At 46.1% G+C, this 16,229-nt stretch overlaps 1 protein-coding gene across 2 annotated transcripts in view; it reads right to left on the bottom strand.

Moving 5' to 3' along the window:
- Positions 1-16,229, bottom strand: part of LOC144093463 (uncharacterized) — a 195,895-nt gene that overhangs the window by 151,334 nt on the left and 28,332 nt on the right. For both annotated transcript variants that reach the window (XM_077626864.1, XM_077626865.1), the window contains one exon: positions 13,936-14,133. In XM_077626864.1, the coding sequence (XP_077482990.1) occupies positions 13,936-14,133 (198 nt within the window). The remainder of the gene's footprint in view (positions 1-13,935; positions 14,134-16,229) is intronic.

Here is a 16,229-nt window from a genome sequence, read left to right as displayed (position 1 = left end):
AAAACTGAATTTTTGACGCCAAAATCTTACTGCATACACCTATAAGTTCAAAGCAAGTGCCTACAGCTGCTCAACGCAGCTCTCCAATATTTATTTCAGGTTCCACTTTGAAGTCTTCCAAACATAACAAAAACCACCGGATTTTCTGATATCTTTTCATGAAAACACAGCGTCATGAAAACGCACAAATTTTAATATCATTAAAAATGAATTATGACCGCTTAAACGCAATGTCAAAGCCTCCTTGTAATTTAAACAGCGTCACTCAGATTTCAGATGGTGCTGTTCTAGCTCAGAGCAGTGCGCTGCAACAATCAGCTGCCTCGTGGCTACACGTGCAGACGCTAATATGCTGTGCTACGGTGCAGCTGCCACTTCTCAAGAGCGAATTCAGGCCATGCATCACGCTGTGGTGAAACCCTCACTTACGTCATGATCTTGTAAAGCTATCAACTATTACCTTCGAGTATTCAATTGCTATCAACTTGGACTGCTCAACAAATCTGATCAACAATTCATTATGCTGGCAAAAAAATTATTTGTGCGAAATGTATGATGTATTGAATTATCTCTGTAAAATATCGTTCAGACCAACCCGGCGAGAGTAGAATTAAGGTGGTTGTTATGGTAGTTGTGGCTGTCTGTTTGTTTTTAAAATATCATTGAAATAAATATAAGTACGAAAGAAAGGAATATGTCAAACCACAATAATAAATCATAATTAGCAAAACAGGAAAATAAGTCATTTATGTCTTCTATTTTCCTCGTTTTTTCTAGAACTATTTTTTATGAGTCTGCGTTGCATTGCAACCTGCACTCCTCACGACCGCAAGAATTAAAGGAACCCAAAATTCCATTTTAAACTTCATCCTAAGTGAAGCTACGGGGCTCCAGACCGCACTCATTGCTTTCCTAACATGTTTAATCACGTACTCTTGCGAGAAAAAATCTTTCAGTGAGGCCATCCGCTAAAATGGCAAGAATTGGGTCTAGTGGGTTGTTCATGAACCATCAAGACTATCCTTATTTCCTGCACTCTGAACGGTACTTATCGGGTCATTCAAGGCGCCACTGCAGGAGCTTTAATTCTGGAAGCTCGGTTGCCTCTATTGAGATCACAGCCGCCTATCTGGCTCGACTTATGTTGGTTTATCCGACGGCGTGGACGGCTGATGAAGCCTGGTTAAGGCTGGTTAAAATCACAAGTGATCTCTTATTCTGTAAGTAATTCGGCAAGTTAAGGCAAGCGCCAATGACATCGTCTAGGGTTTTGTCTATTTCTGCTTATCATAAGCAAATAAAAGCTCTCGCACATTACGGGTTAGCTTATTTGTCTACATTGCGTATTCACATATAAGCTAACCTAGAACATGAAGTAATCATCCAAAATCACTTAGTATCATTCAGTATCAAGCACTAAGGCAAAAGATGAAGTTGATTACCAGAAAAGCCCAAGAGCGATTAATTTCATTTTTTGTAACATGTCCGTGTGCGCATAGAACGTTTCCTATGCGCGCTATCAAAAACGGGTTCTATAAGTTGTAGGGCAATACACTCTTAAGAATCAACAAAAACACTGAAAACAAGCACCTAAAATATGTTACATCATCAAAGGACGCATAGCGCCCCATCCGCGCAGTATAAACGAAGGTAAAAAAGAAAAACCTAATGAGATCATCTTACGGCCCTTCATTACTTCGTGACCAGTAGCATCAACCACTCCTTACTGCACTTTGAGAATTACGCATACGCAAGAAGCTATTTCTAGACCGTGCGCTGAATGAACCAACCAACCGTTCAAACAAGCGGTTATCTAACCGCTTGTCTCACTATAAGCACGCCGATATGCCCAGGATAAGCGGCTAGATTTCCCCTGGGATTTCTGCCGTGGGATCTTGTATTCCTCCATTCGCCATTGGCTGAGCTGGGCGACTTAGATCTCCTCCCTAAGATCCCACCGGTGGAAGCATCTGCCTGGTTAATGAATGAGTCAGGCTCGGAGCGAAGCGGCTTGACCACAGTGAATCCGGTCGCTGCGCTTTTATTCTTCCCTGTGATCGACTATGCTGTGCTGTACTATGCTCCCGTCGCATTTCGTTTCGTCAGCCAGTCACTTCAGTTTGCCTTGTTTAGCACGTCTTACAACTGAAAGGTTTCGTGTTCTCCTGGCCTGACTAGACACCTGAGTGCAGAATTTTGTCTTGTTTTTTCTCCCCTTACTGCACCCGCACTCTATCCAGAATGCAGGCTTTCCATAATGCAACAACCTCATACATGGTGGATGTTTGCAAGTGCCGTGCTCCAACTGACAATTTTCGCCACGCAGCAAAGAAAGTGTTAATCTAACAGGCTACTTCCTAAAAAGGAAATTAAGGTGAATCGTCAGAAGTGTTTTTGTTTCTAATTTTCCCAAGTTAATTAAAGTAGTCAATAAAACTGCATTCGAGTTATCAGCATGCTTCAAGCACCAGAAAGCTTCAAGACCCCGCCAATTCGTTTCCAGTGAGGTTAATTACTCATTAGCATCTAATAATGATTCTTCCTTATTTTAAATTTACGCCACCTTGGAGGATTTCCCTACACACATTCGACTAACTCCGTTCGTGTTCATTGTTACGACATGACAGGTTCTTTTTTTTATTTCTGTTGATTACAATATTTGTTTACGAACACGGTTGAAATATAGCATAGTTTTTGTATATATTTTAATATAACACCCACCGTTAGCAAATGCACTGAACAGCGAGCGGAACGCGAATGCTTTAGATTGACTCTTAAAGTTCATAAATCAGACATCAGAGTTTTTCCACATCGCCGTGGCTAAAGTGACTGTGGTAGCTGTCCGACACTCTCGCATACCTTCATCCCCGCCCAGATGAACCCCGTGACCACATGTGGCACCCTCTCCCTCCTGAATGCCGCTTCTCTGACCACTCCTCCATTGTGGCCAACCTCGGCAACACTGACTTTGAGAAGCGGGAGCACGCGATGGTTTTAGGATACGATGCACCCAACGACGACGCCAGCTGGGACAGTGTTGCACTTAAAACATTTAAGAAACACATAGATCACACGGGTGACACTTGGTATAGTCGCTGTTACAGGTATAGCCGTTTGAAAAAAAAAACGCTGTGACATGTCTAACCTATCCACTGCAAGGCCAGCAAGTAACGAGTAAGCGGCACATATAAGGCAATTATTTCGACAAAAAATCACAAGATGGTTACGAGTGCGTAACACGAATGCTTGACAGCTAGCAATGGTGTCGCAACAAACTTGTTCTGTTTTTTCTTCTCGCAGTCAGACAGCCGGGGGCGAATTCGGGCTTGCCTAGGACTTTAATGACAGTCTGAAGCAAATTTCTTTCGAAAGATCGCTTCCAGGAGTGACAGTTGACCTGTAGGTCTGTTTAGAAACGCAGGTTAGAACGTACTAACTCTAACCCACCCTGTGAACACAATAACACGAACCACCTCTGCAGGCTGAGGTGTTCGGAACTGGGTCTGTCCCCGAAAGATCGCAAAGCGGTTTGCTCTCGAGCCTATTCCCAGCAGACACTGCTAAGAAAGCCGGGCTCCGGGCCGGGGAATGCTTGCATCCATCCTTCTCCGGCGGTGAGTTTGGAACAAACCACATCCCGCAGCCGAGGCGGACGCCCAAGCCACTAGGCCACCGTCGCCTCCAACCATCTCTCATTCGTCCTTCTCCCACTTTCCCTATTCCTTCTGTCCCCTAAAAATAGAGAGGAGGATTTCCCTCTCTCAACTTTGCCACCTGACACCTGAAAAGGTGACAGGTGGAGCTGCGGGCGCCGACGACGACGACGCAAAATTGAGGAAAGAGCTGTTAACAGCTAACGCTCCACAAGCGGCGCAGGCACTAAAGAAAAACGAAAAAGGGAAGAATGCACGTGCTGAGACAAGGTGACCTCGTTTTAACGGGCAAAATATTAAGTAAGAGGTCTTGCGTACGCGATAACGTCTGTACACAAGACCTCTTCCCTAATAACAGCAGTGACGATGAAAAAGCACCTCACTTTCACTCGACGCCTCATCACCTGCCTTGCGTGTTGAGCCGGCCTTACCCCGTTCAATCCGAATTCGACACGACACAGTCGCATATTGAACTTCCGCTTTCCACGTACCACCCGGCTCCTTTTTGGGAATGATGTACCCATGCGAAACCGATAGGCAAGCATCCAAAGTAGCACCGAGCATACACTCTGAATAACCGGCACCTGCGGACTCAGTTCTCCTCCTGAAAGACCGCAAAAGAAAAAAAATACCGCAAACTAATACTCGAGACTAGTGGCGGGTGATGAAGAACAAGACAGTGAAAACAACAGCAGTGGCCACGCCCGTGCAACCAGAACGTGCGCAGAAAACCAGGCCGAAGCGAGCAGCCACAGAAGCCTTCCGAATCCGCTGGGATGGAGGCAAAGGCTAGCGTGGGGTCTAAGGCGCAACACGTGCTCGGGCTGCGGCCCACTCCCACGCGCTTTGCTGGAGAGCAATCCCGTTGCCATGGCGACCGCGGGAGGGCAAGGAAGAAGGGGAGGAGAGAGTAGATGGGGAACGGAGGAGAGGGAAAAGATGTGCGCGCTCTCCAGCCTTCCCAACGTTGTTCTCGGGTGCGTGGCGAGAAAATGATGTCTCACTTTCGGCGTGCCCCTGCGCCGTCGACCCCGCTGCACGTTTGACTGCTCGCAAGACGAATTCATCACGCGTGCGTTGAGCGCACGTCTTCTTTTTTATTTCAAATTTCTTTCGCGTTTTTTTTTTCTTTAGGAATGCGCGGCGCGAAGACTCCCGCGCCCCCCGCATCTTGCACCTTTATTTATTTTCTCGCGACGCCGCTGCAGATTCGGTTTTCACCGTGCTCTGTCGTCAGCTCAGCGTTTTTCCGCAGTGCGAAATGCTGAAAGCTATATTTGCTTTTTCTTTTTCAGAACGCAGAGTGCTGGTATGCAGAGCTCGCACTTTATTTGTACAGCCTCTCGAGTTGTTCTCGGAGCGTTTCCATCTGTCACGGGTCCTGGTGTTCTTTTTTTACATTATTTTTATTTCTTTCACGGGCGCACTCAGCTGCACTGTTTGCGGGTCAACATCTGTTATGCGCGTGCACCATGTAATCCGTCTCTTTGCACGACAAGCAGGCGCCGTTTTGTTGAGCTTTTGTGTCTCCTTCTGAGGACATTGTTGACATTGAGTTATAAGCGCTCAGGAGACCGCGCATCTTTCCAAACCGGCGCATAACGTGTCGTTAGTTCTTTTTAGCGCGTTATAACCGTGATATAAAGCGGTGAGTTGTTCTCGCTCACGAATTTTCAGTGAAACGACATTACAATAGACATGAATAATATTGTCACGGGTAATGCGACAAGAGGGGGTGGAAAGGGTGGTGGTGGTAGTGTTTTTTTATTATTAAAATAATAGTAAAAAGGAAGGAAAAGATTTTTGCTAGCCCCGGCATCTGCCATGGATACTGAAGCACCTGAGCTGGGGCAGCGGAAATAAAGGATAGCAGGCTGAATAGCGAAATGAAATGAAAGAGATGAGGGGACAGGAAGAAAGGATAGGGGGAGAAGTAATATGTACAAACTGAGAAGAAAGACGAAAGAAAGCAATGGCGTGTCTTTCTGTCTTCTTCCGTATACACATTAATTCATAAACTTTCGTATAAAATTACCTTTTGCCACTTATTGCGCGACTGTTTCACATTTAGAAAAAAAAGGTATTTCGTGACTTTTCTTGTTGAAGAATATAAAAATTATTGTGCGCTAAAGCCCGGTTGCGAAACATCGATATGCCTCGCGTCCTAACAAGCGCTGTAGTACTACCGAATGGATTGAGCAAGCTGATATGAATGCTCGAACTACGGATGTAGGGCTGTCTCTAATTGTCTCGTACATTTTAATCACAAAGACAAGTAGAGATATTTAGCCTTTCTACGTCAGCCACAGGTTGGCTCTTAGTTCTTGTGTTCACACTGTAAGATTTTGTTGGCAATAAAAAAAATAGGGTAGCGTTGTGTGAACTTGTCCTCATCAAACCTGACATATTCGGCGGAACTTCAGGCTTAATGCCGTCTGCTATTTAAATGTGTGAACCTGACAATACGTTCTGCATTATTTTTTGTATTTAGTCCGCAGATAACCTCGCGATATCAACTGCGGTGGCTCACTGGTTAGAGCACTTGAGAGTGCTCAACTTGAGTATGCGGGATCAAACTCAGGCCGCGGTGGCCTAGTTTCGATTGAGACGAAATGCAAAAGGAACCCGTGTGCTGTGCAATGTCAGTGCAATTTAAAGGATCTCAGGAGGTTGGCATTAGTCTGGAGTCCTCCACTGCGGCACCTCTTTAACTCTTTTTTCAGACCATTCCTTCAACGTTTCCCTCCAGCCCCGAATGAACAGTCACCACCGATAGTGAGACAGTTACTGATCCTTTCCTTTCCTCACAGTCAATTTCATCCTGCGATAGTATGACGTCATTACGCTTACGTTGCTGCCACATGACGCCGTCTGAGGGGGAGTTATGTGACCACCAAACAGGTGGTGGTCACGTGAGTCGGCGCATGTGGGTTATCGGTTGCTGACACCAAAAACTGAAAGCTTCCCCCCGACAAACGTCACTGTAAAGAACTATAGATTACTTACACGTGCCGTTGCGGGCGCTATGATGGAACGAAGGTTACAGTAAGCGGCGGTTCTAAGGTAGTAGACGAACGCGCTCATTTTCACAGTGCTGTTGGTTCGCGATCATAGCAGTCACGATAGAGTCACAACAAATCATACACACTGATATGAGCCCCTATGTTAGTTTACTCTGTTTCGCTCAGACGCACGTCCTTATTGAGTTCCTAGTTAAGAGGTGATTAGAAACCGCGTACATTCGATAGCCTCTCGCAGAAAGGTGACGTCGGCCTTGTTGCTGTTCGCATGTTGAGAGAGAGAAAAAAACTTACTTGCCACGCCCATCCAGGCGCTCTAAACATGTTTCTGCTACTCCTCTACCAGTGCACAACTAAAGCGTTGGATTAAGAGTGGCAGTAAATTTTTTCGCACTTGTTTCGTTGGTGCAGCGAGCCGGCTCTCCTGAGGGGAGCAGTGTGCAAGTTTGGAATGAGGTTTTATAAGGTGTTCTTGTGTAAGGTTGCGTAAGGTATATTAAACCTTTTTCCCATATCATGCTTGTTTTTTATGGGTAGCCCCCTCAAAGTGAGCAGGAGAGGGCCCTGGATAGTCTCCTGTACATAATGTGTGTACTGAGGAGGGTCGGCATTAGTGTGCGTGTGGGGGGGGGGGGGGGGGAATTTACGTGGCGCATGGTGTGCGAGGACTACGCACGGGCTATTTTCCCTTCCTTGTATATATATATATATATATATATATATATATATATATATATATATATATATATATATATATATATATATATATATATATATATATATATATATATATATATATATATATATATATATATATATATATATATATATATATATATATATATATAGCAATGAAACGGGAGCGGCGACAAGCGCAAGGAAAAGACACAAGGAAGCTAATTTAATTTCCCAGGCTCGCAATAAAGAACGCCCTGGGCAAATTACTCCACAGTCTGAGCGCGTCGCATAGCGCGGGCGTCACGGTAATTACCTTGAATGCAGGACTAGGCCGGAGCTGACGAGCGGCCTCACCGACACCGAGGTACGTAATCAGGCTTAACAGCTCTTCGAGATGGTGGCGTGAAGCATACGCTCCACCGGTTCTTGTTTGTGGACCACAAAGTTGCGAAAAAAAAAGCTAGTGGATGCAGTTCATCTACATCCAATGACCAATAAAATAAGGAACAGGAGCTAGCGACGACGTTAATAAGCAGGCTTGAGGCTACGTTATCGCCGAGTCGTTCGCTGATTATTGTTCTGACGTCCACAACGCTCGCTCAAAAGGCTGAACTTTTGTCTTTCGAGAGCAGGAAAAAGAGAAGTGGCTCGTGTTTCAGGAGTTGCGAAAAAGAACGCTCGCTGAACGTCTTTCATTTCCAAATTGCCAGTTTAAAGAAACTTCGCCAGGAGCTACGTGAGTAAAACTAAAACTGTGTGGCTCAAAGCCAAGCTGCCGACCGACCGCGTCTGTGTGTAGAGAGGAAGTACGCGACCAAACGGTAATTTGCATAATATATCGATGCCTGCAGCGAGATTTAAATGAAACTTGATTTCTTAATTTTGATTTATTGTTGTTATCTTTTTTTTCTTTCTTGCTCTCGGAAGTTTTAGTTTTTTTAGGCGCGCTTATTCTTGTCTACCTTCCTTATTTCAGAGCTTCACTGTGCGTTGATGGGTCGACACAAATATACTAATAATGCTCGTGAATAGTGGAACATAAGCCGCAATAATTACCAGGCTAACATCAAAGGTGCTGCGAACTTCAGCTCTAACTGGTCACTTAGCCTCGCCTCCCTAAAGATCTGCTGATTAATCAGACGGTTAAGCGTCCCGCTGCCACAGACATTTCAGCGTCTTTGTGAGTCTGTGGCTAATAGAGCACGCAAAGCCCGGACGAGTTGGAGTTGAACTGAGGCTCAAACACTGCGGCGGCATCGTCGTGGTTTGCCCGCTTTTTTCCACCCGGCTGCTTCGGCTTCGCGACCGTGCACTTCCTCATCTTGACCTAGTCGTCTCATCTCGGCGTCGCAGCTCCGATCGTGGAGACCCGCTTGTCGTTCAGGCTCTGGCTTCGCTTCAAGGGCGCGCTACTACAGACGTTCACGCTTTCGCCGCTTAGGCCCACGTTCGCGATTTTCTTCCGAGTGCTTTCGGTTGGCTGATATCGTCTGTCATGGTAGCCACCGAGTGAGTGACAGTGCACTCAAAACCCACGCGACGTGTGATGCTGACATATCAAACAAAAGTGCATGGCTTCGAGCGACGCCAAACCGTGACGCGTCGCACTACAGCAGCCAGCGCTATACGAAGATTCTGGCAATTTTTTTTATTCAGACTGCCGGTACAGGTTCGTGAAATAGAACAAAAACGGGCAAGGTAATATCAATTATTTGGACATTGGCAATTCTTGCAAATAACATAAAGCGCGTGACATAACATAAACTGTTGTGAGAGAGAGAGAAAAACAGAAGGACGGATAGGCAGGGAGGTTAACAAGGCGATGCCCATTAGTCTTTCTTACACGTGGGAAGGAGAACTGTTGTGAGAAACAAACGCGAACACATACGCAAATATTTGGGAAAAAACAACTGTGCACAACTTATTTCTTTCAGTAGAAAACTTGTAATGCGAAAAGAAAAAAGGTGCGTATCGGAAGTAATGAAGTGCAAGAAATAATTGTAATCAAGAGCTTTTGCTTTTGAACAAAGGTTGAAAATTTTGATTATTTTTTTTTTGTAGAGCCATTTGCCGACAAGTCAACGAGGAAAAAATCCGTGCGCTACGCGCATCAAACATTTGAAACCTGAAATTCAAGCAGCCTAATACCTTCAAAGGGAGAAAAAATGTACGATACCACAGCCTCAAACATTACGTTTCACTAGCTCCGCTTTCCTAGCTACAACATAAGGCAAAGTCAACTAAGTTTTCTTTTTCGTGTGTAATTATCTCCACTTCAAAGTGCTTGTGAAGCCTGCTCAACTTTTCTGTTTCCAGCTTTCGAGGGGGAGACTTAGGGGCATATCAGTTTGAGGCCCCTAGCAGGTATTCGCGAACTACGTAATACTCGCACAAGAGAAGCGTATTCAAAAGCGCTCATGCTTGTAACTTGGCGGCGTCTTAGCTACAACATACGCAGATGTTGTTCTTCGGAGCACTCCTCTCGTTTCCATGCAAAGCAGTCCCCTTTGAACTACACATTTCTCTTTCTTGGCACGCTCCCGCTGTCTCAGTGCGCCCGGAGAGAAAAACTCTGCCAACAAGATGTGTTCGCTTTCATTTTTTTTCTGGCCTACCCCTTTGATGTGAAAGCAGCAAAACAAGTACAGAGGATACTTAACTGCATTACGTGTTGAGAACGCGAAAGCATTTAAGTCTGAAGTCCGCTCGGCCTCCTTCTCCATCTCCGAAATTTCTGCTCGCCGCATGAGGTGAGCCTTTGCAGCAGCTGATACTCCATCTTCTGCGACATAGTTCCGTGGAAGCCCTTTCCGCTTGCGGAGATTTCCCACTATAGTAGACACATGCGCTGTTTAATCTGTCTCCATTCCAGTCAGATACGCGCAGCTGTCTTGGTACGTCTGCACACAACAAAGCGCAGCTGCCATCTGCTGTAACATCATCAGCGCTCCTGCAAACTAGGCATGTCACGTGGTCTCGTGACGTCACACACCTCGGAGACCAATAAGCGCTTCGCCTTGCCGCCTGCCAACTGCCTCCTGCCAGCGCATCTGCCAACCTGCCTCTGTCACGTGGTCTCATACGCCACACACCTTGTCGACCAATCGTTGCTCGGTTAGGTCACGTGAGCCTATGACGTCATCACTGTCTCGACCAACCAGCGGATATTATGATTAACAGAGCCGAGCGAATTTTTTTACTAAGCAGTCCTGTTTCTTGTTTTTTTTTCGTGATGAGACTTCTAAATCTATCGCTTTAATATATAGCACATGTAGAAGAGTAGAAAGCACACTGTTCTTTGTGCGAGAATTGCATGCTCTCATTTCCTTCTGCCATTTATGCATTAGAAACGTCTTCGTAAAGTTATGCAAATATTCTGCATGCTTGAGAACGGCTCTCCTCTCACTGCTCCGTCATGAGCGTTCCAGATAAACACGATTAAACGCTGACAGCGAGAGGGCACGCAGGAAATCCAGCGACAGCATGAGCCCCGAATCAGGAGTGAGAATTAAAAAAACTCTTGCCTTATAAGGATTATCTGGAAAAGCATGGCTTGTACACATTACTTCTCCCCCTATCCTCTCTTCCTGTCCCATCACCTCTTTCATTTCATTTCTCCATTCTGCCTGCTGTTTTTTATTTCCGCTGCCCCAGCTCAGGTGCTTCAGTATCGATAGCAGATGCCGGGGCTAGCAAAAATCTTTTCCTTCCTTTTTACTATTATTTTTAATAAAACTACTACCACCACCACCAAAAGCATGGCTGGTCAGACTGCGACTAATTAAATTCATTAACAGAATGCCTGACGTTCTGTAATTATTGCGGCTCCTTCCTGCTGTGTTAAAACTGCACAGGTGCAGCTATGTCCGATTTATTCTCCTCTATTAACGAGTGCCAACGCATGCAGCTCTATTTCTTTTCTTTTTTACGGTTGCAGATTTATGGGCAAAGTTTGGCCAAATTATGTCAGCGGTGGCGTCGACGTCGTTCACGCTTACGTCACTCTTAAACCCCTATCCTCCAACTCCACACCCCATAACTGCTAACTGCATCCGGCTACTTTAACACCGTCAACACCGCAACCCCCCCCCCCCCCCCCTCACATCCTCCCTCGCTGCATCTTGCGCACCAGTCGCCCGCCTTATACATATAGATCAGCGACCACGCGTGCCCACTACGCGTGTTCTACCGCTTGAAGTGCCCACTCTGTGTGTCCCACAGTGTGTGGCGCCCACCTTGCGTGCCCACCATGTGTGGTACCCATAGTGCGTGTCCTACCATGCATCACGGTGCGTGCGAGACCAAGAGCTACTAAATATACTCTCCGACTATAGGCTATATTTCGCATCGAACCAGCTCTCGTTAAAATTCGCATTATTAAAAGGGTAAACGTCTGGTAAATTTTTATTTCTACTTTCAGAGCTTAGGATTGTCCCCAGATGTGCTAACGGTCACCCGGACAATGCACGATGCTTTTATTAATTGGATAATCAGTAGCCGGCTCCAGAGATGGAAGCCAACGCCTTCTCTTCCTCACTTCAAAACAAAAATGTCGCGGTCCCTAAAGGAGCTGTTAGGTCGGCCCCGATTTGACGGACACTGAAAGAAAGGAGCTTCATTTCCAGCGTGCTGACTTTCAGCAATACACCGTATACAGAAAAGGCAACACTTTCACTCGCTCTACTTCTCTTCACACCAAAAGCAAACACACCTCTTTACACTTTTCCGCCATTCTGGAGTGCTTGGCTTAGTTTGGACTCAGCGGCTGACTAACGAACCATAGCAGAGCAAGCGCTCTTTTTCAAGGAGTCATAATACTGGCTTCTAATGAAGCTCTTTTCTCCTCCGACATGCACACAACAAAACCCTGCTCGCCAACTATAAACAAGACCTCACCGGAAAGCCTAAACGCACCTCCCCCAACAATTCCTCGCCACTGCGGCACACCCGTTCTTCCACTTCAAGACCGCTCAATAGCCCGGCCCTACCTAACCCTTTCTACCAACCTGAGAATACAACCTCACCGCGAGCTTTTCATCACCACAGCAAGTCCCGAACAACCACATCCTATATATATATATATATATATATATATATATATATATATATATATATATATCTTCCGGGCGGCCCATGAAGAGCGGCATGCGCCATGTGGTTGTTTTTTTCTCCTTTCAAATCAATCAGCTTTCATCGCTAGAATATTTACACTGTTGATTTTGCTTTGATTCTAACCACAAATTATAAAAAAAGATAGAAACATTTTCCTGTGTTTTTTGGTTTTGGCTACTGTTGGCTTCCTTCATATATATGTCATAACGAGCTCCATATTTCCCCTCCCTTGCCTGCTATATATGTACAGGGTGTTTCACCTAAGATTTTACACGACTTTTAAAAATAGTCTTTTTGAGTTAGAAGAGCGCTTTTTTTTTGGCATAGCACTGTCAACGGTGCAGTACGCCAGAATACAGCTAAAATGTGCTAACTAGCAGGCTTGTTAACTTAAATTGAATAGTCAACTTTTAACAATTACTGTTAGGCTCCTTAATTATTGAGGGGCTTGTGGCCCCCGTAATTAATATCCATATCAGTTTTTAGATTTTCGAAAACGCAGTTGTCCTCAGCGCTGTAGCCCGACAAAATTCCGCTCCATCGCGTCCAAATACATGCGCTTTCTCGGAGCTTGCAGCAAAGTAACCTCTCCGGTGCACGTAACTCTTCGAAATAGCCAAAATTTGTTGGGCCACACCGCCGACAGTAACCGCGTAATCGAAATCCTAAAAACTGATATAGATATTAATTACAATGGACTAAGCGCCTTTCAATAATTAAGGAGCCTAACAGTAATAGTTAAAAGCTAACAATTCAATATTATTTAAAGAGAAGGTGAAATGGTTTTTTCGAGAATTTGAGGTTCTTCAAGAAATCGAATCTATGAACCTTCAAGGTAAAGCATGCCAAGTATTTTTTCGCCAGCATTTAAAATAGTGACGTAATCGACGATTGAAACCGCAGCGATAGTCAGGCTTCTCCTCACTACGTTAGAGAAGTACGGGGAAACTCGCGATGATGTCATTGTTGCCGAAATTTCAGATGCCGCTACCTTCGCCCAGAAGCTGCAGTGGGCCTTCCGACACCGTCGAACAATGGTTCGTGGGCTTCACCGTCGGCGGCGTTGGTTTACTTCCTTGAAACAACCGTTTATTAGTTGGAAATGCAGCGCCACCCTATGTGACGTCATCGTTGCGGCCTCTGCCCATCGCTGCACACTGCAGAGAAGACTGACCACCAATGCGGATTTATTCTGCGATTACGTCACCATTTCAAATCCTAGCGCAAAAATACTTCGCTTGCGTTACCTCCAAGTTTCACACATTCTGCTCCTTTAAACACGTCAAATTCTAAAACCTCTTCTCCTGTTCTTTAACCAGCCTGCAAGTTAGCCCATCTTAGCTGTATTCTGATGTACTGCACCGCTGACAATACTATGCCGTAAAAGGCGCCCTTCTAATTCAAAAACCTATGTTTTTAAAATTGTGTAAAATCTTAGAAGGAACACCCTTTATATACTTCTGCACACTCACAGCAGGACAGCAGCGCCAGGTGCTGTATGAGAACCAGCGGCCCCGTCGGCTCTCCGGTGTCCCGCCCGGCGCAGTAGCACAACGTTCCCCGGCACTGCAGCCTCTGGAAGTCGCCGCGAGAGTCGCAGTGCACCTGAGGCGCCGCCATCCAGTCGGGCCGGCCTTGGCGACGCTGTGCTGTCATCTGCCTCGAGCAACCTGTCGAAAGAGAGAGAAGGATTAAACTGCGGCGCACGGCGACAAATCCGACGCTACGCGGCATAATTAAGCCCGTCCCGGACAGCATCGACAGCGGCATATTCAATTACAGGAGTTCCAGCGCTTCCTGTGTACAGGCAGCCATCTCATTAATGGATGCACTATAGCTTCTCGCTCTGAATACAAATGAATTACCAGGAGGGAGCTCAAAAAAGGTTCGTGAGCATGAATCAATACGCGCGCTCTGCGTCTGCGCAAAGCTTCACGCGGTTCGACATTTGTAAGGACAAATAAGTGATAATAAAGTACTGATCTGGAGTTCCCGGGTTCGAACCCGACCGCGGCGGCTGCGATTTTATGGAGGAAAAACGCTAAGGCGCCCGTGTGCTGTGCGATGTCAGTGCACGTTAAAAATCCCCAGGTGGTCGAAATTATTCCGGAGCCCTCCACTACGGCACCTCTTTCTTCTTTCACTCCCTCCTTTATCCCTTCCCTTACGGCGCGGTTCAGGTGTCCAACGATATATGAGACAGGTACTGCGCTATTTCCTTTCCCCAAAAACCAATTATTATTATTATTATTAATGTAGGTTCTTAATCGATGTCACTTCAGTCGTAGCGTAAAACGCGCTGTTTTTCATCCTGAAGTTGTTGTAGATCACGTTAAGTTCTCTTTCGTGAACGCCACTGCTGCGGTAGGATATGCTTCGCCTTGCTCGGCCTCAACGATCCTGTCATTTCTTTTCGAGACCTGCTTTAACTGGTCGATGCGCTGCTGCATGTATGCACCTTCTTTCATGGAATCCGTACAATATTTGCTGAAGCCAGACGTAGAGTCAGCTAATAAAGGACCCAATTTACGGAACCATTACCAGGTGATGACGGTTCATGATTGATCGGGGGCCGTCCAATGGCCATTCACTGCTGCTAGTGAAGGAGACAGTACTTTACGCAGTGAAAGAGATGAAGGAGGGAGGGAAAAGGGACCATAACTGGGGTGCCAATTGTAGTGGCGGCCGAGGGCGGTCCGAGAGCCGGGAGCCGAGACTCAGTGTCGGAGTGGTGACGAAAGAGCCTTTGCCCTAACAGGACGCGGGTATTCATAGACTCTGGGGATGCGACGCACGTGGTTAATAGATGGGGACGCAACACAGGCAAGGCACTAATACACATACATAGAGCAAGCCTCGAGACAATTTAGTTAACACAAACCGGAACTAAAACACGCCGCAGAGTAATAATGAAGACAGAAAAACGAGGGGAGGAAGCCTGTAACGCCGGCAGGGACTGCGGAACTCTTTTCTTTTTTTTTTAGTGAAGGGGGGCAGCCATAACGGCAGCCAGTACGCCGGACGATCCGGAAGAATTCTTACGTGTGAACTTTGCAACTTCGCCCTTGAATAAATGGCGCCAGCACTTGCAGTCTCGGCAGCGCTGCACAGTTCTGCTGGACCAGAACGTAGCTGTGCGCTTCAGATCAATGCTATGTCGGTCCGTTCAAATCATGGCTTATGCCCTGAACTAAACTACCGGGTGTGCGTAGCTGCGACCACCTAAGCTCTGTGATACGGGTAGCTCTGCTGCTTTAGAGTGGAATCGAAACTGGGTCATTGAGAGGGCCATCAATCTTACTACGTGTAGGTGTTGCTTGCACAAGAAACGCAGTCACAAGAGTAAGAAAAAGCAGACCGAACGGAAGGTGGTAGTCTAGTTGCGTTGGCACGTCGCCGTAGCAGACTTTATTTGCTGAGAATCACGGTTTCTTCGCGGGCAGCCATTCTTCCGATATCATCGCATGTGATCGTTGTATACTTTATTCTTACTAGGTCAAGCGTGAGCGTGCAGTTAGGTCACCATCACTACGCGTTCTGTTCACTTTCGGTATTGTGCGATCACCTTCTGTGTTGTTTGCCCATACGTCTTCCTTTGTCGATGCCAGGCATCTAAAGTCGTCCATAAGAGAACAAAACGAGCTTCTACTGCATCCATGGTTGTTTTCGCATGTCGCCAGGGCACTTGTTTTTAGAAAAACGGGACAAAAAAATATTCACTCTGCGCTACGAAGACAACGTCGATGCCTTGGAGGCACCGACTTCA

This window comes from Amblyomma americanum, chromosome 6 (assembly GCF_052857255.1).
Source record: "Amblyomma americanum isolate KBUSLIRL-KWMA chromosome 6, ASM5285725v1, whole genome shotgun sequence".
Lineage (NCBI taxonomy): Eukaryota > Metazoa > Arthropoda > Arachnida > Ixodida > Ixodidae > Amblyomma > Amblyomma americanum.
Note: the sequence above shows the minus strand (reverse complement) of the source record. Positions and strands in the feature narration are given on the sequence as shown.